The sequence below is a fragment of the Rhynchophorus ferrugineus genome, unplaced genomic scaffold (genome assembly GCF_030347505.1).
Source record: "Rhynchophorus ferrugineus isolate W39M unplaced genomic scaffold, kcgeb_rfMv2 rfM10, whole genome shotgun sequence".
Classification (NCBI taxonomy): Eukaryota; Metazoa; Arthropoda; class Insecta; order Coleoptera; family Curculionidae; genus Rhynchophorus; species Rhynchophorus ferrugineus.
The window spans coordinates 9,684,700-9,710,847 of record NW_027472589.1 but is presented as its reverse complement, the minus strand read 5'-3'; the positions used below and the strand labels follow the sequence as shown (position 1 = coordinate 9,710,847).

The 26,148-nt window shown below is 32.2% G+C and overlaps 1 protein-coding gene across 1 annotated transcript; it reads right to left on the bottom strand.

Moving 5' to 3' along the window:
• Positions 1–703: 703 nt before the first annotated feature.
• On the bottom strand, positions 704–26,148 carry LOC143203560 (LITAF domain-containing protein). Its single transcript, XM_076415767.1, has 3 exons — positions 25,663–26,148; positions 8,289–8,448; positions 704–4,186 (listed from the first exon to the last, which is right to left on the bottom strand). The coding sequence occupies exons 1-3, from the start codon at positions 25,778–25,780 to the stop codon at positions 4,081–4,083; spliced, it is 384 nt and encodes a 127-aa protein (XP_076271882.1). The 5' UTR covers positions 25,781–26,148; the 3' UTR covers positions 704–4,080.

Below are 26,148 nucleotides of genomic sequence, written 5' to 3'. Positions count from 1 at the left end.
TCGCGGATTAAAATTGCTGAGAGCTTCTGAGAGCACCAAAATTTGGTAAACTGTTCCATACAGGCTACACTATGGAAATTTGGGTGGAAACAATGCTATTTCAAAGATCATTAAAGGCGAATTGACTGAAGAAATTAGTTCAGACGGAACAACGACCACGTACATCCCTTTCATCCATTATTTAGGGGAGAGGTGCGTTTATATTCGACTGAAAAATGTGATGAGTGAGATGTCTAGATATAAGGGTTCGTTTATATTATAATGGAATTGAGATTAAATAATATAATAAAATAATTTTAAAGTAAAATGAAAGTTCTTGTTATTTCAAACGCTTTACATTTCATAAGCAGTATATATAAAATAATTTTTGGTTCAACTCATTGATTATAAAAATATTTGTGCATATTTACGTTAATATTTAAAATAATTCTAAACGTATTGACGTAGTAGTCGTGTTTCCTTTCCTGTTATGAACGTCACTCTTATGTTTACCGGCACTGACGTCAGTAGCCGTTTAAGCGATGGTGTAGCGATAATAAACTTAAGGGATTCCATATTTGAACAGGTCGGTATAAAGTACACCCAAACATATAGTTCTTAAGCGCACAGGTGTTGTTGATTTATTAAATTCCAAGCCGCCGTAGTTTTCTTGAGGATTTTTACGTTTTCTTTATAAGTGTGGGATGTAAAATAAAGGACGGCGTACAAAAAATAGTTTATTTATATAACAATTAGTACATAACAAAAATATGGTTAATAAATATGGATGTATGAACCGGTGTGACTGAAGAACGCCGAGCGTGTATCGTCCACAGATACCAAAAAATTAATGTGATCGCACAAAATACAGAGAATATGGAAAGGGATCTTAAACGGACGCAAGTGAAACAAAGTTTTGGTTTTTTTATTTTGCCGCTAGGTGGCCAGAAGTACAAAAGCGATATAAATGACAAATTTGCCGTAATTCATTTTAAGAAACAAATTTCCGTTTATTCAATTAAACAAATACTTCCTAAGTAGTATATCCTAAAATAATTTTAAATATTTTCTGTGTGAGCAGCATTTCTAAGAGCATTGGTTATACACCTATGTGTTGTATTCTAATTTATAGTTGTTTGAATAGATTGCATCATTTCCCAATATTGACTGCTCTATATCATAAGAAGCTTAATTTCTTGAATAATAAACTTAGTTACTTAATAGACAGGCTGACTATAAAATCAAATCTATATAGAAGACCATTGTTTAACAAAGAAAGAGCTAAAACAGTAAGTCCTTCATTATGGCAATTATGTATACATAGCATATCTTTATTTACAGATTATTTTGCTTTGCCATTCGGAAATGTATATCTGTAAAAAGAACAAGTGATTAAAAATATAATGTTTTAAGGGTTTCCAAATTGAACTAAAGTAACATATCAAATGTATAATTATAGCTATGTTTGACGAACAGTCGAGGTAGTTTAACACTAGTGACAAATGATACCGAATTTATTCAGATTCACCAGTATGATAGATGTAACAACAATACATCTAGGGAAGTATTTTTAATACAATAAATTGTGTTGTTTGTTTTGGTGGATTAGAGAGGTCAATATAATTGCAACGGGTAAAATATTTTTCATTGCTACATCAAAATATAATACACCTTGTAAGCATATTGTCAAATTATGTACTTATAATTAATATATATGAAAATTAAAAAAAAGGTCCTAAATATAACATACATTGTATTTAAGGCGTGTTATATTTATGATAATGCAACATTTTTCATATTTGATAGTATTTAGTACCAATGGGAGATTAATTATCACCTAGAATTATTATTACATTTATTTTCATATAAAATTTTATTATAGAAACACAAAATTTGTTATTTATGTTCAATGAAAAGAAACTTATTAAATGCTAACATACTTTAAAAAAGTCCCTCTTAAAAAATGTTTCATATTTCTGATATATAAAAATAATGCAATTATATACTATTTTTTTCATGTATTTTCTAAATATTTACTTGAAATTTTAGACATACTTGAATAAAATGTATTTTTATTTTCCCTTTTATTATTGTATTTTAAATTTTCCGGTGTTTATATTAGCGACTCTGGCTATGTTTCGTGTGTGATGGTGATCAAGAGCATCAAGCGTCAACCTTGAACTTTATTCTTTTGAATATTCAAGCCCGATCTCATTAGGCTTCCTGTTGTCGAGACGCTATTTAAAATTCGACTTTTACAAGTGGCACGTACCCTTTTTTCGAGTGGACGTCACGTCTCGGTATCGTTTAGTGACACTAGACCAAGTCGCGAAAAACTATAATGAACGTCTCGTGACATAATAACGAGGCTCTCATCGTACAGTTATGAATAAGTAATCTAGGTTTTAAAAATAGGCATGACAACAACGTTTTGCAAAACTAGCCTCGAGCGGCACGACCATAGAGTATTATGTAGAGTATTAACTTTAATAAACAAAGCAGGAGAATTATTTTGCGTGGTCCCACCAATGCAGGCACCAAAACCGCTTTTTCCAGGCGTTTGATTGGTTCATTTTAAATTTACCCACAAAGACATTTGATTGGTTTATTTCTATAATGCTATTGTTTGTTTATGATGCCATTTTTTGTTTTTACGACTTAATTATTATCACTATTATTTGATTATAATACATTTTTAGTCTCAGAAGTGTTGTATGTGGATAAATAAAAAAACGAGACGTCCTTTTCCTTGGAAAAAAATGTCCAAATCTATTTCAAAAATGCATTAATCAAGTCAAATAGCCCAAATTAGCTACATTAAGCATATGTGTGTGACAGCATTGACTTTATCTGGTGTATATAGTTGTTTATATAGAGCATTTATGTTCGTATATATACGTATTGTTTTTATAAAAATACATAATACTAAACAACCGAATAAATCATGAAAATATTACCCAGAATTCAAACCCAAAATGTGTCCAAGTCGGACGATATCAAAATTACAATATGAAAATTTTTAATGCAAAGCCATTCAATATGGTGCCAAATTTTATTATCCTTTAAAAAGGTGTTTGTAAAGTGTGATCAATTAAAAACTTAATTAATCTGAAGAGGTTCATTTACTCAAAGAAATCTATTTTGGTCAACATAATCAATATTTTGACTCAAGGCTACTTAACCAAGATAAATGAGATTTTTTGTGGATTTAACAGATGAACTCAGAAATATTAATTTTTGAACGAAAACGTTAAAAAAAGAAACTGAACGCTCTTTCTGTTTACATTCAGTCATACATTAATACAAAATATAATAATACAATTAGTAGATTAGCAAGTTGAAAGTGATTGTGTATAGACAATGATTGATATATTAATTATTGTTAATAGATCTTTAAGCTGTCTCTTTGATTTAACTCCTCAATATTGCTATAATATATAATATGTCAATATATCATTCAATCTAGGAGTTTTAATTCTCGGATCCTCAATTTTCACAATAAAATTATTATTATAACTTACCTGAATACATTTTTATGTTGAATAAGTAAATAAAATACTAACAAACTTAGTCTGCTTTCAGTATAATGCAACAAAAAGATAAGAACTTAAGAAGGAAATATGAAAAAGAGTAAATGTTTTTATATTTAGAATATTTAGAATCAATGAAATGCCTTCATGACAAAATATTTTCTTTAGAGATGTCTGTAATACTAATTTAAACTAACCAATCAAATACAATGAAATAGGGACCTTCTCTGCTAAGATCGCACAAAACAATTCTAGGATTATACGTATTAAGTTAACACTCTATAACATATAATACTCTATGATTACGGCTTCGGAGAGTGTTCGTCTTTCTCGAGACCGTTATTTTAATTGCATTGATGTTAATGGAACCGTGGTGATTTCTAAAACTAAATATTTGCGATGCCGTGATGGTTATAATAGCATAGACTCGGTTGTTTTTAAGATATCTACTGTTACAACCTACGAGAAATGTTTTTTTTATGGTTTCTCGAAAAACAATTATCTATTTACAGAGTGGGAGGAGTTTGTGACGCCGTTTTTGGTATGAAATGTCGTTCGATCGTCGATTTCTTTATCTCTTGTATGTGCCGAGATACGAGTCGCAGTTCGGGCATTTGTGTTTGACGTTTCGGCAGGAATCCATGCAGCAGGGTATGAGGCAGCATCCCCAGAAGCATCTGGAAAAAAATTTGATTACAATTATTTAAAATATTGATTTTTTTGTCCTATTCCAGCAGACGGAGGAACGTATTAGTCGTGGAAGGCAGGCGATTGTTATTTTGGGCAGCTTTGGAAGATGAACAGGTTCCCTTAAGACTTATTAAACGACATAAAAATCTTTAAACGAGACGACAAAAAAATTCAGACGACAGAGAAAGAAGAAAGGTGTGCGCACTGTTCATACACATTTATCCTAAACTAGCTTGACAGCTACGCGTGTTGTTTACGAGACTTCTGTTTAGAAAATATTTTTAGGTTAATTTTATGTTTACAACAGTTTGTTGATGTAATATTACTATTATTCTGTAATAGAGAAAATCTGGTCTTCTGACATTTGATAGGATACAGTGTGTGTTAATAAACTGTCAGTAATATACTGAATAATGAACTAATATTTCCAACAATTATATTAATAATATAAAATACCAAGTTCTAAGTAAGTGTAATCTATTGTACTTCTAGATATAACAATATTGCTGAAAGATATTGCTCTTTTAAGAGACTTAACAGCCATTCTATTATTGGTGGCGATTTTAATGCCACCACAGTCATTAGAGATCGAGACTTATTTCCCCAAAGGGCCGAGAATTATACAACGCTGTTGTCAATTATGGATGTGAGTTTATATCAACTGGTCAGCCGACATACTAACCCTCACACTTGAAAAGATCTCTAGATTTAACTTCTTGGTTGTCAAAAACATAGTAACATATGTAGACACACATAGTAACATAGTAACAAGAACATAACAGCATTACATAGCATAAAACTAACCATCAGTGATAAAATATTCACGAAAGCACAACATCCAATTTTGGTTAATAAGCACACGGATTGGGATTATTTCAATAACCTATTACAACAGGATATTAATCTGGATACACCTCTTAAAACAACGAACCAACTGAAGGCAGTAGTTACTTTTTACTAGAGCCATTCAAGAAGCTGCTTGATGATGTACCCCTTTTATTGAACGGAAACTGACAAGCTTTAATGTTCTAAAATAAATCAGAGATCTCCTTCCTAAAAAAACATAAACTTGGCGTAAACGAAGAAGATGGCACCAATCTAGAAGCCCATCTAGGAAAATGAAGGAAATCAAACAAACATCAATCGCTGGATTCCTTTCGAAATTCTCTGTGAATAGTAATGCCGAGTATTCACTCTGGAACGTTTCTAAACATCTTGAACATCCCATAGCTCAAGTGCTTCATATTAGAAAGCCTGATGAGACGTGAACCCGAAATAATTTTGAAAAAGCAAATAAATTTGCAGAACATCTGGAAGATAGGTTCCATCCAAACCAAAGGGATAATGTTATATCATGCCTCAATCCCAATAACTGTTCTGAGAGGATAACAATGGTTACTGCTAGGGAAGTTTTGAAATAAATTAAGAACCACTTTAATTTAGAACAAGCACCAGGCTATCATGTTGTTACGGGAGAGATTCTTGAAAGACTCCAAAGAAAGCCTTTAATTAATTTAACCAACACGTTTAATGTTTGCATTCGAATAAGCTATGTAGCAGTTGTATAGAAAATGTCTGGAGTCATAATGATACCAAAACCTGGTAAAAATCTGGGGGAAGTTAATTTATATCGTCCTAATTCTTTATTGCCAGTTATGGCTAAACTATTTGAGAAATTGATTATGAAACGCCTCAAACTTATTCTCGAGCAAACAAAACTGATAATAGGTCAATTACAAAGTCCCTGGCCTGACACATAGATGCCGCTAGTTGAATTAAATCCATATGCTTTTTAGTTAGGCGTAACCCTCAAAAGATGCGTTTATAAATGTGACAGTTCCCGGATCATTGGTTTGTGAATTATAGTATTTTGAGTCAAGCAACTTTTCTTATTGCAAAAAAAATTGATAAAAAGGAATTACGCGTGTTGATAAAATATCGCTTTTTGAAGGGAAAAAATACAGTGCAAAAACTTGGCTTGATGCAGAGTTTCCGGACACTGCCCCAGAAAAATTAACCATCAAGGATTGGTATGCTAATTTTAGACGTGGTGAAATGAGCACCGAAGGCGGTGAACGCAGTGGACGCCCAAAAGAGGTTGTTATCGACGAAAACATCTAAAAAATCCACAAAATGATTTTGAATGACCGTAAATTCAAACTGAATGAAATAGCAGACACTCTAAAAATATCAACTGAACGTGTACATCATATCATTCACGAATATTTGGGTATGAGAAAGCTCTATGCAAAGGGGATGTCGCGCGAGCTCACTTTTGACCAAAAACAACGACGCGTTGATGATTCGGAGCAGTTGAAGATGATCAAGCGTAATAAACCCGAGTTTTTGCGTCGATATGTGACAATGGATGAAACATGGCTCCATCATTTCACTCCGAAGTTCAACTGACAGTCATCCGAGTGAACTGCAGACGATGAACCCGCTCCATAGCGTGGGAAAACACAACAATCGGCTGACAAGACTATGGCGTCTGTATTTTAGGATGCGCATGGAATAATCTTCATTGACTACCTTGAAAAAGGAAGAACCATCAACAGAAACTATTACATAGCGTTATTAGACCGTTTGAAGGACGAAATCGCCGAATAACGGCCGCATTTGAAGAAAAAGAAAGTGTTGCTTCACCGATACAACGTACCGTGTTAAAAATCCATGAATTGGGCTTCGAATTGCTTCCTCATCCACCGTGTTCTTCAGATCTGCCTTCCAGCGACTATTTCCTGTTCTCAGATTTCAAAAAAATGCTCGCTGGGAAGAAATTTTCGTCGAATGAAGAGGTGATCGACGAAACTGAGGCCTATTTTGAAGGAAATGACAAATCGTACTACAAAAATGCTATCGAAAATTTGGAGGATCGCTATAATCAGCATATAACCCTTGAGGGAATTATGATGAATAAAAAAAACTAATTTTGTAAATGTAAAAAGTGTGTTTTATTATGGTAGGCCGGGGACTTTTCAATTGATCTGTTACTATCTCACCAGTTTGGTGTGAGGAATGCCCAGTCAACAACTGACTAAGTACATCGAATTACAGATGTAATTGGAAAAATCTTTGCTGCCTTTTTTGATGTTACACCGGCTTTTGACAGAGTAAGGCCTTCTATATAAAATAAAGTCACTTATCCCTAAGCATTTCTACCATCTATTAAATTGCTATTTTATTAATCTATACTTCCATGTTAAACATGAAGGAACATACTCTGATCTCAAACCGATAAGGGCCGGCATGCCCCAAGGAAATGTGTTGTTGCCATCTTATTTACATCAATGTTATCCCCACAACATTATATAGCACAACTGCTGCCTTTGCTGATGATACAATACGGCAATATAGCAGTAGCAGGCACTGTAGAGAGCTTAATCAGGAAGGTCCAATCTTCTCTTGATAAAGTTGCTATCTGGACTAAAAAATGGCAAATCAAATTGAATGAAGCAAAATCTACACATATTGAATTCACAAATAGGAGGACCCCGCAACAGCGTGTCTTTATTAAAGGCTTTCAAGTTCCATATACCAACATAGCAAAATACCTTGGCATGATCCTAAATGCCAAGCTCAGATGAAGAGAACATATAAAAAAGAAGTGCGATCAATTCAACATCCAGTTCAGGAAAATGTATTGGTTGCTTGGTCGTTAGTACCAGCTATCAACCTACAACAAGCTTATTTTATATCAGCAGATACCAATGTGGAGTTACAAAATTCAGCCGTCAAGTAATTCAGAGGTTCCGAAAAAAATTGCTGAAATATATTGTGAATGCGCCTTGGCATGTACACGTTTTTGACCTCCATCGCGACCTAGAAATTGATTGGTTATGGACACTATCAGAAGATTTGAAAATTCCCATCAAAAAGACTCTAGTACCACGTCAACACGGAAGCGTGAAGACTTCTAAATGTGTACAATATCATTATACGTCTCAAACGAAAAAATAAAACCTTGCAAATATTTGAACACTAAATGATTTGTTTGTTAGTAGGTTAAGTCTGATTAATGTTAATTGTGATACTAGTCTTAATAAATAAATTATCAATAATTTAATATATATAAAACAATATATTTACCCAATCACACACAAAATAAGACTTGCTATGTAAGCTTTGGTAGACGGCTCTGATTTGGTACTGGTATCAATCTCTGCGCCACAGTGGGGGCATACCATGTGAGTTGGATTGGGTCCCACCACTGGAACGATGGTGGTTAATATTTCTGGTTCTTTTCGTACTGAAACAACAAGAATGGTTTATATTAGATCTTACGCATTTAAACATAATTTATATCTAAAATTAGATACATGAAAACGTATTTCCTTTTTTATTAATTGTAAAAATAGTATATACAAGTATAGGTGTTCAATAAAGTTTGTCTTACGAATACAAAAATCAATTAAAAACAACTTCGAACTATATTGTAGAGTGTGTAAGATTTGTTTGCATAGGTATGTCTAGTTCTCCAGAGTACACGATGATGAATACTCTGTGTAAGCATGTGTATTTGGTACGTATGCACGAAGAGAGAACGGACACTAATACCTTTTCAGATAAGATAGCCAGTGATTAAATCGCAGGACAAGGAAGATATTAGAAGAATCTTACAGGAAAATATATACACAGGAAATGGCAGAAGAACCAAATAAAGAGAACGACTGAATTTTGAAATCAAACAGTCAATTGAGTCAAATCTAAATAGTTAAGAATATAGAGGTGATGTTTCAGAGATTTCAACGAAAAAGTAATTCGAAAGGAAAACGAAAGATGGAAACACAGCAATATTTTCCAACAGCCAAATGTAGAAAAGTAAATATGTTTTACCACTAGCGCAATATATGTTTTTCTCATTTTTGGTAGTAAATATAAGACAGCACTATTAATGAACACTTAGAAAAGGTGGTTTAAGCTTATAGGAGATACCAACACAAAATAAAAAAAGCGCATGGAACTTTGCTTCATATGTGGTGTGGAGAAGAGTTCAATCTAAATATAATGACGTATATAACCCAACAATCTAGGTGTAGTTGTCTATTTGTTGTTGTTACTTTTTCTTTGTTTATTTTATTCCATTTTTTTATATGTCAATATTTCTGCGTTCTTTATCTGCTCCAGAGAGTTATATAAACTGAAAGAAATAATAAATCACCGAGCTTCAAATGTTATGTTATCAATTTATTACCCATTTACTATTAACTACATCTTATATTTACAAGATCCTAAAAATTCATGACATTTCATGTAAACATTATAATAACAAATACAAAATAATTATAAAATATGTTAAATATGCGCAACAATGAAGAAGTTAAACAAAAAGTTGTAAGCATTGGATGGGAAATTTTACTATACCCGCGATATAATCTAGATATTTCCCCTTGCGACTTTTAATTATTCATATCATTCAAGTGCAACATTCAACCAATTGTTGATTGGTCAAAACCAGGCCCACAGAATAACAGGTGTTATTGAAAAAGCCTACGAAAGTAAAAAAGTATGCTCAGCTATATTTTTAGATGTAGCACAAGCCTTCGATAAGGTTTGGCATGAAGGCCTTGTTCATAACTACAGAAAATGTTATCAAAACAACACACCGAACTATTAAAATAGTATATTACAACTTACTCTACAAAAGAAGCTAAAGCAGATGTACCACAAGGAAGTGTACTGGGACCAATGCTTTATTTAGTCTACACTTGTGATATACCACAAACAGAGAATATTACGATGGCTACATTTGCTGATGATACTGCGATTATAGCTATCGGAGACTGGAAGGAACATATGAAGAAGAAAAGAAAAGAACTGGAATTGAAATATTGGAAAATGTACTGGCTAATTGGAAGAAAATCACTCACAAATCACAATTGTCAGTACATAATAAATTGCAATTACTGAAACTTATATGGACATACGAAATTGAATTATGGGGATGTTCTGCAAAGAGTAACATAAATAAAATACAATTTTTTCAGAACAAAGTCTCGCGAGGTATTGTGGACGCACCCAAATACTATAGGACTCATTACCTACATCGAGACCTTCAGATACCCACTGTCAGTCAAGAAATCAAGAGAATTGCAAGGGGGCATGAGGAAAGACTCCATTCTCATGAGAATATTGATGTATTGCAGCTTTTGGATACCAACAGAACAGGACACAGACTCAAAAGAATCAAACCATCTGATCTTGTGTAGTGCTATGTAGTGAGGTGCATATAATAAAAAATAAAACAGTAACATGTATAAATATTATTTCACCAGAGACTGAGATAAGGCCGATGGGTCCTCCTAGTTACATACCTAGATTTAAGTTATCATAAAGACAAATTGTAGGTTAGACGGAAACGACTGGTAACAATGTATTAATAAAATAATAAGAAAAAAATCAAGTGGTAAAATTCTGACGAAGAGAAGATCTTGTATTTGTTTCTAAGGATCAGTATTTTTATTATGGTAGTGGGTGTTGCTTACATAAAAATAGAACAATTTTGGTAACATTTCCATGCAAAAAAATGGTCCAAAGTTCAATTCGACAAGTGCAATCGATGACCAAATTGCATAACGTTTATGTGTTGTGATCGAAAATGCGCATTGTTTCATGAGCTATTAAAACCTGATGGCTCTAACAAAAAAAACAATAAATAGATTAAAACGCTTTCTGAATATATCACGCAGTGTTTCTGAATAACACTTGGTTAGCTTGTTTTGAACGATATTCAGGTTTTTATGGATTTAAACTATGCTGATGATGACTTGACTGAAATAAAATATATTCACATATGAGAATTAACTAAAATTAAATATTAAAATATTATGCTATACCCAAAATACGTGATAATAATAAATGATTGATAATTAGGGTGCTTGGACAACAAAACATTTAGGTTACGTACATTTTCTTTTCGGCCAGATAACTCTTATTTGTTAAAAATATCTGTATTCTGATACGGTAGCTTGTATCATTCAGATTTATACCCAAACAAATGGAAACTGTTTTTGCTCATATTAGTGTTGCATTATATTTTATAATTTAACCTAAACATTTATTTCAATTGTAAATCTGGTGAAAATAGTGTTGGTACACAATGTAAGACGTAAAATAAATAATAACAAAATAAAAAATAGCGTTAGCAACAACATTTTTATCCAAGCATCAGACCCACTTATACCATTTCGTTTTATTGCTCGAATTTGCATAATGTTTCACACAAGCCACGAGAGAAAACACGGAAGAAATATATCATTTAATGGTTACATGTCTTTTACTTTTTCCTCGAATCTTTTTTGTTTTTGTTTTTTTCGACGTCTTCACTTTTGTAATTACTTGACATCACTGACAAAATAATATTTATAGAGGGTGTTCCAAAATTTAAGCAAAACAATTTTTAAGTAATTTGTAATTGGTATTTAAAATATCTAACGTTAAAGTATTTTGTAGTTAGTATTTCAAATACTTTCAATTCAACACAGTCGAAGGTATTGCCAAATTCAGTTTATAAAAACGTAAAATCTCTTTTAAACCCTGGGCATTTTTCTTTCCCATTTTACTAATTAGTATTACTCTAGTGAAAAACAGACAGAATGCAGTCTGATGCGTGCGAACATGTAACCAAATCGAACGTGTAATAAAATTCAACACACTTGTAATATGTCAATGTAAAGAAATTAAAACAACTCTAACCTACAAACTATAGTGGCGGTTTAATTAACTGTAGTTTAAGCCCTCCAATAGATATGCATTAGATGTACTATAATCTTAAAATAAATTATATTTTATAATGTTATTTTTGTTTCTTTATTTTATTTACATTAGTAATTTGTTGTAAGTGTCAGAATAAACGAAAACTTAAATTTGGTGTGGCAACGTTGCATTATACATTTTAATGATGTGCATTATCTGTTTTATTTGAAGGGCTATATTCTATATATTGTGATATTCTTGAAATATACATATATTGTACAAGAACTGGCAACTTGGTAAAATCTAAATTTAATGCACATACCAAGCATCCCTATGAGTAGATTTTTGTCTCTATACGTAATAAATACAGTTGTCTAGGGAAGAAAACGAAAATACTAATATTGGGTCAAAATTAATTTCATATTTTTATTTTTTGTTCATATTCATAATACAATAGGTTATGGGTCTGATTTTTTATAAAATATAGTAATTTTATCACGCAACTATAAACATTTTGCTTGAGGGTCAGATATGCTTCACGCGACTGGCTATATAGTTTTTTGTCGTACGTATACTTAAAGGTTAGACGTATACGATGAGGCATTTGCAAGTGTATATTATTTGTTAAAAATATCTGTATTCTGATATGCTAGCTTTTATCATTCAGATTTATACCCAAACAAATGGAAACTGTTTTTGCTCATATTAGTGTTGCATTATATTTTATAATTTAACCTAAACATTTATTTCAATTGGAAATCTGGTGAAAATAGTGTTGGTACACAATGAAAGACGTAAAATAAATAATAACAAAATAAAAAATAGCGTTAGCAAAAACATTTTTATCCAAGCATCAGACCCACTTATACCATTTCGTTTTATTGCTCGAATTTGCATAATGTTTCGCACAAGCCACAAGAGAAAACAAGGAAGAAATATATTTTTTAATGGTTACATGTCTTTTACTGTTTCCTCGAATCTCTTTTGTTTTTGTTTTTTTCGACGTCTTCACTTTTGTAATTACTTGACATCACTAACAAAATAATATTTATATAGGGTGTTCCAAAATTTAAGCAAAATAATTTCTAAGTAATTTGTAATTGGTATTTAAAATATCTAACTTCTTTAACATAAATATATTTATGATTCAGTCCAAATCAAAGACTGCCTTGGATATAACTTAACATACCCTGTGCCACAAAATGGAACTCTTTTGAGGATTTTATAGTGCAGCTTGTGAGAAGTAAATCAAAACTGGTTATGGCTTATTTGATAAGTTGGGTGAGACTAACAGTTTTTCGGCCATATAACTTGAATACTTCATTGAACCCAAGTGCTACAACTTTCGGGCAATAATTGTTACTATGCCAAACCCCGGGCTATCTTTGTAAGAAGCAGATATGATCGGCTGCAAGATTGCACGTTGATGCTTTTAACGGTTAAAAAAATAATTAAAATACTGTATCATATATTCCAAATACTTTATAATTTTATATTTCATATATTATGCGGATTTTGCCCAGCTCTGACGTTTTTCATTAACTCCATCATGAGGCTGCAGCATTTCTGCAGTCTTGGAAACAGACACATATAGCAGGTATTCCCAAAAAAAAGAGCAAAATCATCTCCATCTGACTACAGACCCATCAGCCTTCTCAGTGCGATTTCGAAGGTTGCCGAGAGGGCAATACTCTACGTTCTCAGCTCTTTTACTAAGGAAAACAACATCCTTCCTGACGAACTATTCGGCTTTTGCGCTCACCATTCATCCATCCATCAGACCACCTAGAGCTAAGCAAAGTTTTCGACATGGTCTGGCACGACGGTTTGATCGCAAAATGGATACGGTTATGCCTCCCCGAAGACCTAACCGCTCTCATCAAGTCCTGTCTATCGAACAGATCTTTCCAGGTCATGATCAGGAAAACACTTTCCTGTCGAAAACAAATCGACTCTGGCATACCTCAAGGTTCCCCGCTGGCCCCAGCATTATTTAACCACTTTATTTCAGATCTGCAGAGAAAAGAGTACATTGAGGTTGTGTTTTACGCTGACGACACTGCTTTCTTGGCGGCCTTCAGGCTCCAGGCCATCATTTTCCACAAGAAGCGTTACGCACTGCGTGTCTCGCAACAAAAATCGACACCCCAATAATTCCATGGCTGGATAATGTCACGTACCTACGTCTCCACTTCGACCGACGGTTCGGTTAGCATTCCTAAATCCAGAAAGCAATCCAGGAAGGTTCGGGGATAGCAAACCTTCTATCTTCTCTGTTCTGCCCTTCCAGCAAACTTCCCATCTCCATCAAATGCTCATTTTATATGTTTATTATTTATTTTATAATTAAAGTTAATTACACCCAACCAGGTGAAACAGCTTCAAGTTTTCCAACATAAGCTTCTCAGGAGAATCTTAAACGCTCCATGATTTGTCAGGAATAATCAAATTCACAGGTAAACTAAGAATCCAGAAATCAAGCAGTTCATATGTCAATCATTCCACAAATAACAACTGAGCTCAAGTTCTTCTGAAAACGCGATTGTTCGCGAGCTGGTCGACATGCTGAAACGGCGTCGTCCGCCGCTAACCAACCATAATTTCTGCCCCCTATACTACAGCATCCATTCGTGTGCTAACTCAAGTTTGCAAATCTATAGTCAGTTTCACTATCTATTTTTCCGTCGGGTTCTCGTGCCCAATAACGGCTTTTCGGTTAGCGGGTGCCATATCGGACCCAATATGTCCCTCCAGGACAAGTCCTCGTGATCAGGTATGCGTCATGCATTCCATCGCCTGGTTTTAGGCGAGAACAAGGTAGTTCGAAGAAGTAATAATCAATGATGGACCCGGTTCAAAATCCGCATCAAATAGTGATACATTGTCTATGTGTAACTGTTTAACAACATTGTACCACACAAATGGTCACAAAATCTAATATAGAACTAAATTAATTAAAACATCCTGTACCAAAAAAAAAATGCGACAACAAGTGATTAACTTGCGTTTCCATGCGTTCAAGGCTGAAATAAATCTTTAAAATACTTTCCACAATCAAAAAATAGTACCTATTACGTTAGTTCAAATTGTTTGCATAGTTGTTTAGAAAAGGGGTACTATTATTTTCAGGTCGATCATAGAGAGAAAAACCCTAATACCAACATACCAGTTTGGGTTTATTAACAAGCATTCAACAATTGACCAAGTCTACAGAATAACAGATGTTATTGAAGCCTACGAAAGTAAAAAAGTATGCTCGACTATATTCTTAGATGTAGTACAAGCCTTCGATAAGGTTTGGCGTAAAAGCCTTGTTCATAAACTACAGAAAATGTTACCAAAACCATACACCGAACTATTAAAACCGTACATTACAACCAGAATGTTTAGAGTCATACAAGAAGAAGCTTACTCTACAATAAAAGAAGTTAAAGCAGGTGTACCACAAGGAAGTGTACCGGGATTAATGCTTTATCTACTCTACACTGGTGATATACCACAATTAGAGAATATTACGATGGCTACATTTGCTGATGATACTGCGATTATAGCTGTCGGAGACAATAGTGAAGAAGCCTCACGAAAATTACAACAGACAAGTGACAATATAAATAATTGGACACAAGCTTGGAAAATAAGAATTAATTAATTAATCGCAATTATCAATACATAAAAAATTACTATTATATAAGCAAATACTGAAACCTATATGAACATACGGAGTTCAATTATGGGGATAATTTGCAAAGAGTAACATAAATAAAATACAAATTTTTCAGAACAAAGTCCTGAGAGGTATTGTGGGTGCACCCAAATACTACAGGACTGATTACCTACATCGAGACCTTCAGATACCCACCGTCAGTCAAGAAATCAAGAGAATTGCAAGGGGGCATGAGGAAAGACTCCGTTCTCAAGAGTAACTTTTGGATACCACCAGAACAGGACACAGACTCAAAAGAACCAAACCATCTGATCTTGTGTAGTGTTGTGTAGTGAGGTGCATATATTAAAAAATACAGCAGTGACATGTATAAACATTATTTTACCAGAGACTGAGATAGGGCCGATCATATCATAAAGACAAATTGTAGGTTAGACGGAAACGACTAGCAACAATCTATTAATTAAATAAAAAACAACAAAAAATTTCTACATTAAACAAATGACTGAATATTGATAGAAATTTATGGTAAACAAATTTCATCGTCAAAAACTAACAAATAAATTGAAAATGGACGTTCTAATCCATCGAAAAAGTATAAAAATAATGAATTAGAAGCTTAAAACTGAACAAAATCGTCCTGAATCAACAATATTTTAATTTTAATCACCCAAAATTTTCAGCAATAAAACCCTGTATTTACGCAAAATAATTTTCAGTTTTTATCGTATAAATACATTGATATTCATTGTATTTTACACGAAATACCGAAATTAATCCTACACGTTGAAAAAAGTATCGATATTTCGTATTTTTCGTGGAAAACCTCTGACTAAGCCACGCGAAAATTATATAGCCATCGTAAAAATAGATATTTACGATTCAAGCTTTGAGTAAATTAAGAAATATAGTAAGGATCTCTGTCAAAAGAAAACCAGGTTCATTCAGTGGATTTAAACGTCGAATAACAACCTAACTGTCATTAAAAATTGATTTAAAATCATCTTATGTTATAAAACTAGTAATTTAATGTTTATTATGAACCCAATTAATGCCGCTGTTTCATAACAATCACTCAGTCAACACGTGCGTTGCCATACATTTTCTTATAACAACACATTTTAATTGTTCTGAGCGTTAATAAATTGAAATTAAGACAAGTGAGGTTATGTGCAGTCTGTCATATATTGCATACGATAGTTAGAAATGAATAGTGGGTTATTTATAATATTAAACATAGTTCAAAGTCGCTAGTTAAATGGAGATTTGGATTATGTTTTGTACAATATCATTAATGACATGGTACTAGTTCTGCTATGATTACCACGAGAAGAACGAAATATAATTGGCGAATGATATTTAATCATGACTTCATCCAGATGTTTGGATCTTTAAAAATAACTCGGTTAAAAAAAACAACACATTGTGGTTTATGTATTAATATATGTATATATTTGATAGTTTCACTTTTACGTACAATGAATCATCGATACGTAAACCAATTAGATGATGACAGTTGACGAAACTACTGAGGATGTGCATCAAGGTTATGGTGGTGTAACATAAACCGCGTTAAAAATAAACAAAAATAAAATTAGCATTTCAACAAGTTGTCTTTTAAATACAAAGTATATCGGTAATGTATAATTATAATTTCATATTACTATATCGCTGTAAAGACTTTTGCTAGCTTTATATCTGTTATACCCACAAGTTTCAAGACAATTCCAGCCAAAAATGTTAAAACAGCTAAAAGAAGTAAGTAGTAAGAAGCATCCAGTAGAACTTCTAGTATATCTAGATTTACTTGTCATCAATCAGATACATTTAAAACTCATTCATATTTCCTATAAATTTATTTATCTTAGTTTGTAATGTAATGTCTATAAATTGATAAATAAATTATATTTGTTAACGTATATGTTCTTTTAGTTTCTTTTTTTGTCTAAGTGTATTCAAAATTTTTATGTGCATAGGTCATCAAGATGTTGCCTATAAACTATTGTGTCTGTATAAATAACTGTAGTTTTTAGATGTACTATAATGTTAAAATGAATTATATTCCATAACATTTTTTTAAAATTATTTTATTTAGATTAGAATACTGTTGCATGTCAAAGACAAACTGAACTAAAAATCAGAGTTGATGCGGCAACATTGCGACGTTTTGATATCACAAATTTAAATGACAAAATAACTTTGGACAGACTATGGAGTCCTTCCAATAAAACACCCAATGCACGTCATCAACACAGTCGAACGTATTGCCAAATTCAGTTTATAAAAACGTAAAATCTCTTTTAAACCCTGGGCATTTTTCTTTCCCATTTTACTAATTGGCATTACTGTAGTGAAAAAGAAACAGAATGCAGTCTGATGCGTCCGAACATGTAACCAAATCGAACGTGTAATAAAATTCGACACAGTTGTAATATGTCAATGTAAAGAAATTAAAACAACTCTAACCTACAAACTATTGTGGCTGTTTAATTAACTGTAGTTTAAGCCCTTCAATAGATGCATTAGATGTACTATAATGTTAAAATAAATTATATTTTATAACGTTATTTTTTTTGTTTCTTTATTTTATTTACATTAGTAATGTGTTGTCAATGTCAGAATAAACGAAAACTTAAATTTGGGGTGGCAACGTTGCATTATATATTTTGATGATGTACATTATCTGTTTTATTTGAAACACTATATTCTATATATTGTGATATTCTTGAAATATACATTTATTTTACAAGAACTGGCAACTTGGTAAAATCAAAATTTAGTGCACATACCAAGCATCCCTATGAGTAGATTTTTGTCTCTATACGTAATAAATACAGTTGTGTAGGGAAGAAAACGAAAATACTAATATTGGGTCAAAATTAATTTCATATTTTTATTTTTTGTTCATATTCATAATACAATAGGTTATGGGTTTGATTTTTTATAAAATATAGTAATTTTATCACGCAACTATAAATATTTTGCTTGAGGGTCATATATGCTTCACGCGACTGGCTATATAGTTTTCTGTCGTACGTGTACTTAAAGGTTAGACGTATACGATGAGGCATTTGCAAGTGTATATTATTCTGGGGATCATGACTTGGTGAATGGGGGGGGGGAGGTTAAGACGAAATGAAATAGTGATGATTACAAGATATTACCGGTATTTATTGTCAGTATAAAATTGAACAGAAATGCACGGTACAAATTCAAAGTACGCGTCTGTACTGAATGATCAACGTACCCTTAAATGATATCTGAAATCAACGTCTCAGGGTTGCCACAGTTATTATTAGAACTATTGTTGAATTTAAAGGAAGTTAAAGTATGCAAGATTCAATAAACTTATATAAATATCAGGATTTTTTGGTTAAATTTGCTATTATTAAGGGTATTGATTCAAACATCAGTTCACTTTTAAATAATTAATACAAGATGATAGTGTTGCAGTAATAGGACAATATTCTTTAAATTGTCGTAATGTTGTTATTAAAAGTTGTTAAAAGTTTATAATTCCCGACACTCTTCAAGTCAACAAACTCTGCTCAGTGTGCGACGTATTTTATGATGTTTATCCAAATGAACGCAATGTTCTACACTGATTATTGTTTCATTACTGTGATGTTATGAGCGAAGACTTAGTAATGGCCACCGTGAGTTTTATTAATTAGATGACTTATTATTTATAAAAAGATGGCCTTAAATAAGGACTTTGAACTGATGAATTTATACAATATATTTATCCATCTTAGATGGATAAATATATTGTATAAATGGAATGTAATGAAATGTAAAATAAATGGATGGAAATATAGCTCAGAAGGTAAAGACCTAGATAAATACCTAGTTTTAAGTCTCTATAGAGAATTCTATTTTAATTTTTTCTATTCTATTCCTTACTATTTACTATACCTTAAAAACAACTTTATATAATTACCATAAGAATTTAAATCTGATAGTGTTTGGCAAATGTCAAAATAATGTAATTTTTGACAGTGTACGTTAGGGATGCACAAAAATATCGATATATCGATATTTTCTGAAAAAAATATCGATATTTTTGGCCGACATATCGATATATTTTTAGTCGATATTTTTTCAGAATAGAGTAAATATGATGCTACTGTTTAAGAGATTTTGAAAAAATATATATTCTTTTAGGATAATATTTCACTATTTTTATTTTTTGCTAAAAATATCGATACATTTTTTAAAAAATATCGAAAACGATGTATCGATATTTTTTTAAATATCGATATATCGATATTTTTTAGGTGACCAACACCCCTAGTGTACGTCATCTTTAAGGCACGTATCATTAAAACTACAATTAATTGAAAATAAATGTATATAATATATTCAGCTTAGCATTCAGCATCTTAGAAGCGTAAATATAGCTCAGAAAAAGAAATTTAGCTAACAAAAAACTGTTACATTGGGTTGGTAATTGTTATAGCAATTCACGATGTTTGTTTAAAATTTAAAAATAGTTCATTTCTGATCTGCTCCAAGTTATTTGATATTACGATTTCTCCTAATTATTTCTCAGTAAAACTTTTCTCAAGCTGTAGGAATTACATATTATCGAAATCAAGAGGAGAAAAGCCCGATGAATAGTGCGACAGAGAACACGAACACACACGTTACCAAGCTTCATTAAGAGCACTACAGTCAAAACTTGGCAAAATATATACATGATTTGCTTTAATTAAAATAGAAATTACAAAATACTATCTCTCATGTATTTAAAATACGAATTCAACCAATCAGTAAAAGAAGAGTTTCCTTTCATGGGCACTAGATTAAGAAAGAGCCTCTTGTTGCCCCAGAAGGATTCGAACCCGCGACTATCGCAACAGTAGATAGACCGTCCTGTCGCCTTTACCGCTGCGCCAACCAAGCCGGCTTGAATTATTCTGCTATGATGCTTTACATATATTACAATTTATTCAAAATACTGTTCAACCCTGACTACTACAGTCCGCCCAATAAAACATTGAACCACGTCAACTAAATTTTATGATGTGGAAACGTCGCAACGTTGCAACAAACTTAATTTCTTTCGATTTTTTTTTTTAAATAAACGAGGCATAGTGAAGATTTCGAATATGTAAATTCAATTTCAGGTTATATAAACATGTCTTTTGACGGGCTAATTGTTTTGATTTTGCTGTAAAGCTTTTAGTTGATGTACATAGATCCTTCGTGCTATTTTAACACTATTAATTTAGGAGCTGGCACGAAATGTTATATTCCTTCATTTAAATGTGCATTTATTGGAAAAAATCTGTAAATGATACGATTTAACCGTCCGGTCAATGACCGGGCACCCGGGTATCCATTTCAATCCGCAGGTAAAATATATTAACTTCTCCTTAAAATTTTTTTATGGCCGTCTGGATCCCCAAAATTGAAGTAATTTGACACCCATTTTTCGTCAAATTTTTTAACAATCAATTAATTAATAAAAGTTATTAATTATCAAACTTGATACCCCGCCCGTTCAATATCCATGTACCCGGGTACCCACTAAGATTAAACAATAATTCTTATTATAAAATAGTAACAAAAATAGTAAGTAAGAAATACATAACTCTGGGAAAGTATTTTAACTTTCTAATAAAATCAATTCCATACAATTTTTATAATTATAATAATTATAAAGCTCTATACTTTTAAAAACATCGATTTTATTACCATAAGCCTTTGTCAAAACAATTGTTTGACAATGTACCATTTATCATTTAAACAACAATAAACTACGGCCTAAATTCTGGTTTAATTACAGTATAAAATTATATACTTCTTTCAGCGTCAGAAGGCAATATGCAAAATAGCCACTTACCAATTACTATAATAAAAAAATAGTAAAAAATACGATTGACGTTCGTCTGTTTACGACAGGTAATCGAACCTAATGGCCAACTAGATACGTTGGTGGGATAGCAGCAGACTTTCTCTGCGCTAATTCGTTTCCTAAGTGAAACTACGACCGATTATAAAAAATGTACGTTTCTCTTTTTGCAATATTTGAATTCAAATGCATATAGTGAGGAAGTGTCGTAAGTTTCGTTTATTAAACCAGCGTAAAATTAATCGCGAACCGAATAATATAGAAAGATCAAAGTACAATTTACTCGATGTTCTTTTTTCCAGTCATGATTCATGATTAAAACTCCAGATAACCCATAACGAATTTGTGTAACATCTATTTAAATTTCATAATTAACCAGACCGACTTGATATATTCATCATTTATTTTTGGATAATATGATAAAATTGGGTCGCAAATATTTGCTGGAACATCGAAGTATAATAAAAACAATAACATTAAGATAATAAAAAAATGTATATCGATCTTTAACGATCCAAACATCGAAATTAGTGTTGGGAACTATCGACTGAAATCGACTATCGACTGTTTAGTAATTGACTACTTTTTACTATCGACTGTTTCAGTCGCTATTTTTGGTTCGACTGATTTTACTACTTTTTACTAGTGACTGTTTCAATCGACTATGTTCAGTTGTTATTTTCGGTCCGACTGATTTTGTTACTATTTACTATCGACTGTTTCAGACGTGTACCTTTCGTGTGTTTTGGTTCTACTAGTTTTATTCGACTGATTTTTAACGTTCTGGCACTGTCGTCCTAGCCGCGATCTTGACAAAAAAGTACCCAATTTATGCTTACATAGATTTACATGTAATATATATAGTTTTATGATTTTTTTTGGTAGTTTGCTTGTAAATAGCAGTATTAATATTAATATAGAAGCATTTTGGAAGGATATTTTTCAAGATAGTTAATGTAATAGGGTAAAAAGATTAAAATTATAAATGATAAATAGTAAAATACTCTTGAATGTTTTTATGACAATAATAGGTAACATTTCGATTACTCTCTTGATTTTTGTTAAAAAATATTATCGTTTAATAATAAATAAAGCATTTATTTTATTGAAAAAAATGTAGTAGTTATTGTGCGATGATTTTTAATTATGTCATGGATTAGTTTTTTTTATAATTAGGTATATGTTTCATTTTTATTTAGTATTTATGGTTATGGTACATCTTTAGTTTTTAGGTTTTCTTTAAGTTCCATTATATTGTCTATACTTATTATAGTATATTATTTAAAAATAGCAATTAACATATTAAAATACGATAAATATTTTATCGAATTGTGGGGTATTATTTCATTCCATAGAAAAATTCCATTCGTTTTTACAGATCAACAGAACATTCAGATATAAAAGTAATTCTATTTCGTTTAAAATGTAATTATTAATGGCATGTTAATAGTATTCAGTATTTTTTTCCTTTTCTTTTTTAACGTTAGTACAAGAAATATTTACATCTCGCTTATACTACCGTGGGAAAACATTAGCACATATTAAATTATCTGCTCCAAGCAATTATTTCCGTCCTTTTCTCTCTCACAATTTATACAGGAAAGCGTTATACAGAACGGTGCATTTTCAGTCGTTAGTTTTTTGACTCTCGACTGTTTCGACTGTTTTCAGTCGATAGTTCCCAAAGATAGTTGGTAACTGTTTGTATCTACGAAATTTACATTAAACATTATTAAATATTAAGCTTTGCTCTCTAATGACCTTATATCTGGAACATAATTTGCTTAAGACGAATATAATGGGAGGTTTCATAGACAAAATTTTCCCATAAATAAATTGATATTTGATTAACTGGTTTTTGGTACATCGATTCACCTTAAATTAACATTAAATTACAATTTCTGTTTATTAGAGAAAATATACAATACCTCTGATTTTATGTTAAACATAAATGAATACTAAATAACCTAATAAAGATTAGTTGAGAGAGGACTTTTCAACTGTCAAAATGCTATCAGTTCGTGGTGACATCTATGTATTAGATTTAATAAATATCCGCAAACAAATGTGATTATAGACTGTTCAAAGATATTTTGCACATACATCATTTAAATTTATGACGTCAAAGCGTCGCAATGTTGCCGCATCAACTCTTGAGTCTTAGATCAGTTTGGCTTTGGCATGCAACAACATTCTAATCTAAATCTAATAATTTATTTTAACATTATGGTACATCTAAAAAATACTGCCAAAATTGTCATAAATTTTGCATTGGCTGTTTTATTGTATAGACTATATCAAAGTTTTACCGTCATTTATCTTTATTAAATGGTATTCTTTATTATTATATGTTGCTGCACCAAAACATATCTATTATAAAATAATAACTTTCCAAAACTTAATAGCCTGAATTGCGGTGAATTAAACAAATATGCACAAACAAAAGTAACTACTTAAAGTAATTCAAAGTACTATTTCGGAATTTGATAAAGACTTAGTTTATTTTGATTCATCTTCACCCATATTTATCAAAGTTTATTCATTATTATAGCGTGTTGGTATTCTATTTTTTATAACACAATAATTTTTCTACTACTAAAAATAACCTAAAAATATAATAAGTTGACTAAACACACTAGTTGATACTAAGACTCGGTGGATTCGTCATTAAAATACTGCAATTTTGCAATGAATTAAATAAAAGTGAGAAAAAATACTACTAATCATAAAATAATTTTATTAAAAAAATAATTAGTTGACTAAGGTCGTCATTTTCAAAATAAATAAATAAAAATCGTTTTAAATTAATTTTGAGGTATTTGTAATAGATAGTGTAACATTTATTTGAATGAATCAAGCTTTATTAATATTGGTACAGATATACGCTGACGAGCGCTCATTACTAGTATTTTTTGCAAAAGGTTCCCTAAACTAAGACTAAATTTTCTATTAAATTAAATTCCTACAAAAGTCTCCTAACAGGTCAATTGAAAAGTCCCCGGCCTCACACATAGATGGCGCTACTAGAATTAAATTTGTAGGAATGTTCGTCGGGTCGGTCAGTCGGTCGAAATGTGTGGCTGCCGCTGCAATTATTTGTCAGAACACTCACTACTATTTTTGGAAGGAATTTGCACGATAACTGAAAACACTGGTTTAATAATCACTTGTTTATTTCGATATTGAGTGTGCGAATACATGTGGTCAACGGGAGAATTGACAGGATATTAGGTTAGGTAGAGGAAGTACGGTAGCGCTGTGAAAGTGGTACCATTACAGGGGGATGGAGAAAAGAGAAGAGGGCGAGACATCGTCGTGATGGTCTTTTACACCCTGGAACTGCATGGTACCAATTCGCCGGCGTTGCCAAACTTTGTACTTGTTGATGTATTCGTGGTGGCCTAAAGGGTCGTGGCGATCGCCACAAATCCATATGTTTTTTAGTTAGCCGTAACCCTCAAAAGATGCGTGTATAAATTCGACAGCTGTCGGATTTAGTTTGTGTTTTAGTTATAGCATTTTGACTGTAGCAACTTTTGGTATTGAGAAAAAAATGGATAAAAAGTAATTTCGCCTGTTGATAAAATATTGCTTTTTGAAGGGAAAAATACAGTTGAAGCAAAAACTTGATTTGATTTTAGACGTGGTGAAATGAGCACTGAAGACGGTGAAGTGTAGTGGACGCCCAAAAGGTTATGCCCAAAATAACAACAACCTACTTATGAAATAATGAAAAACGAGGTCTAGAGACGCGAAGAAGCAACGGCGAATAAAACATATCCACTGTCATAATCGTCAGTCGCTTAATAAGAAAACTTGAACAAAAGCCTATTATAGCTTAATCCTTTTAATATTTCTAATATCTGGGACAAGTCAATGTTCTCCTTGAGAGAGATTGAAAACATCTTCTGACAAAATCCAATAACTTTTATTTATATATCTTTAAATTATCTCTCGATTTTCATGGATGTTGACTTACTTCTTATTTTATGAAAGGAAGATTTCAGAGAAATACTGACCTTGCTGACAAACCAGACAACTATTTTTCATGATAAAATTTAGGTTTTTTACACCCTATAAGCAGAATATTGACTTATATCATAAATACTCGAAAACTTGGAAATACGACCATCAAAACTTAATATTAAATAACCATGCGCATATAAAACATTTACTTAACAATTTCTTAAAACTCGTTTTTTTTTGTTAAAAACATTTATAGAAGATTGAAACAATAATCTACTTACAATGATACGTCGGTATATAAGGAGCTGTTGGTGGTACCCCACCAACAGCCTGAGCGTAGCTCGGAGGTGCCGCTGGGGGTGGACCATAAGGAGGTGGAACCGATGATCCTTTACTCATGACTGATGCCAAGCAAGGATACTAGCCAAGAAAGGCGAACTGACAGCGGACAATAAAATCCAAAGAAAACAATAGCGCAACTTGGACGAAACTGGTTGTGACGAGAGACAATTTCTTCGGTGTTGTCGCGACGATTGACCAGACTGATCGATACGCACGGCCCACCACGCGAAACTGACAAGGCGGCTAGCGCGATTCGCGCTCGCTTGTTTGACGTTCTAAATCTGGTAGGCCGAGGTCAAGCTTTTCATGTATACGGCGCCTCATCGCGAACCGAACCCAGACTCGCCGAGAAAATTGCACGAAGACGAAAACACCGAAAGTAAATTGAGTTAAATTACCATCTAATTCGATTCAGGTAATAAATA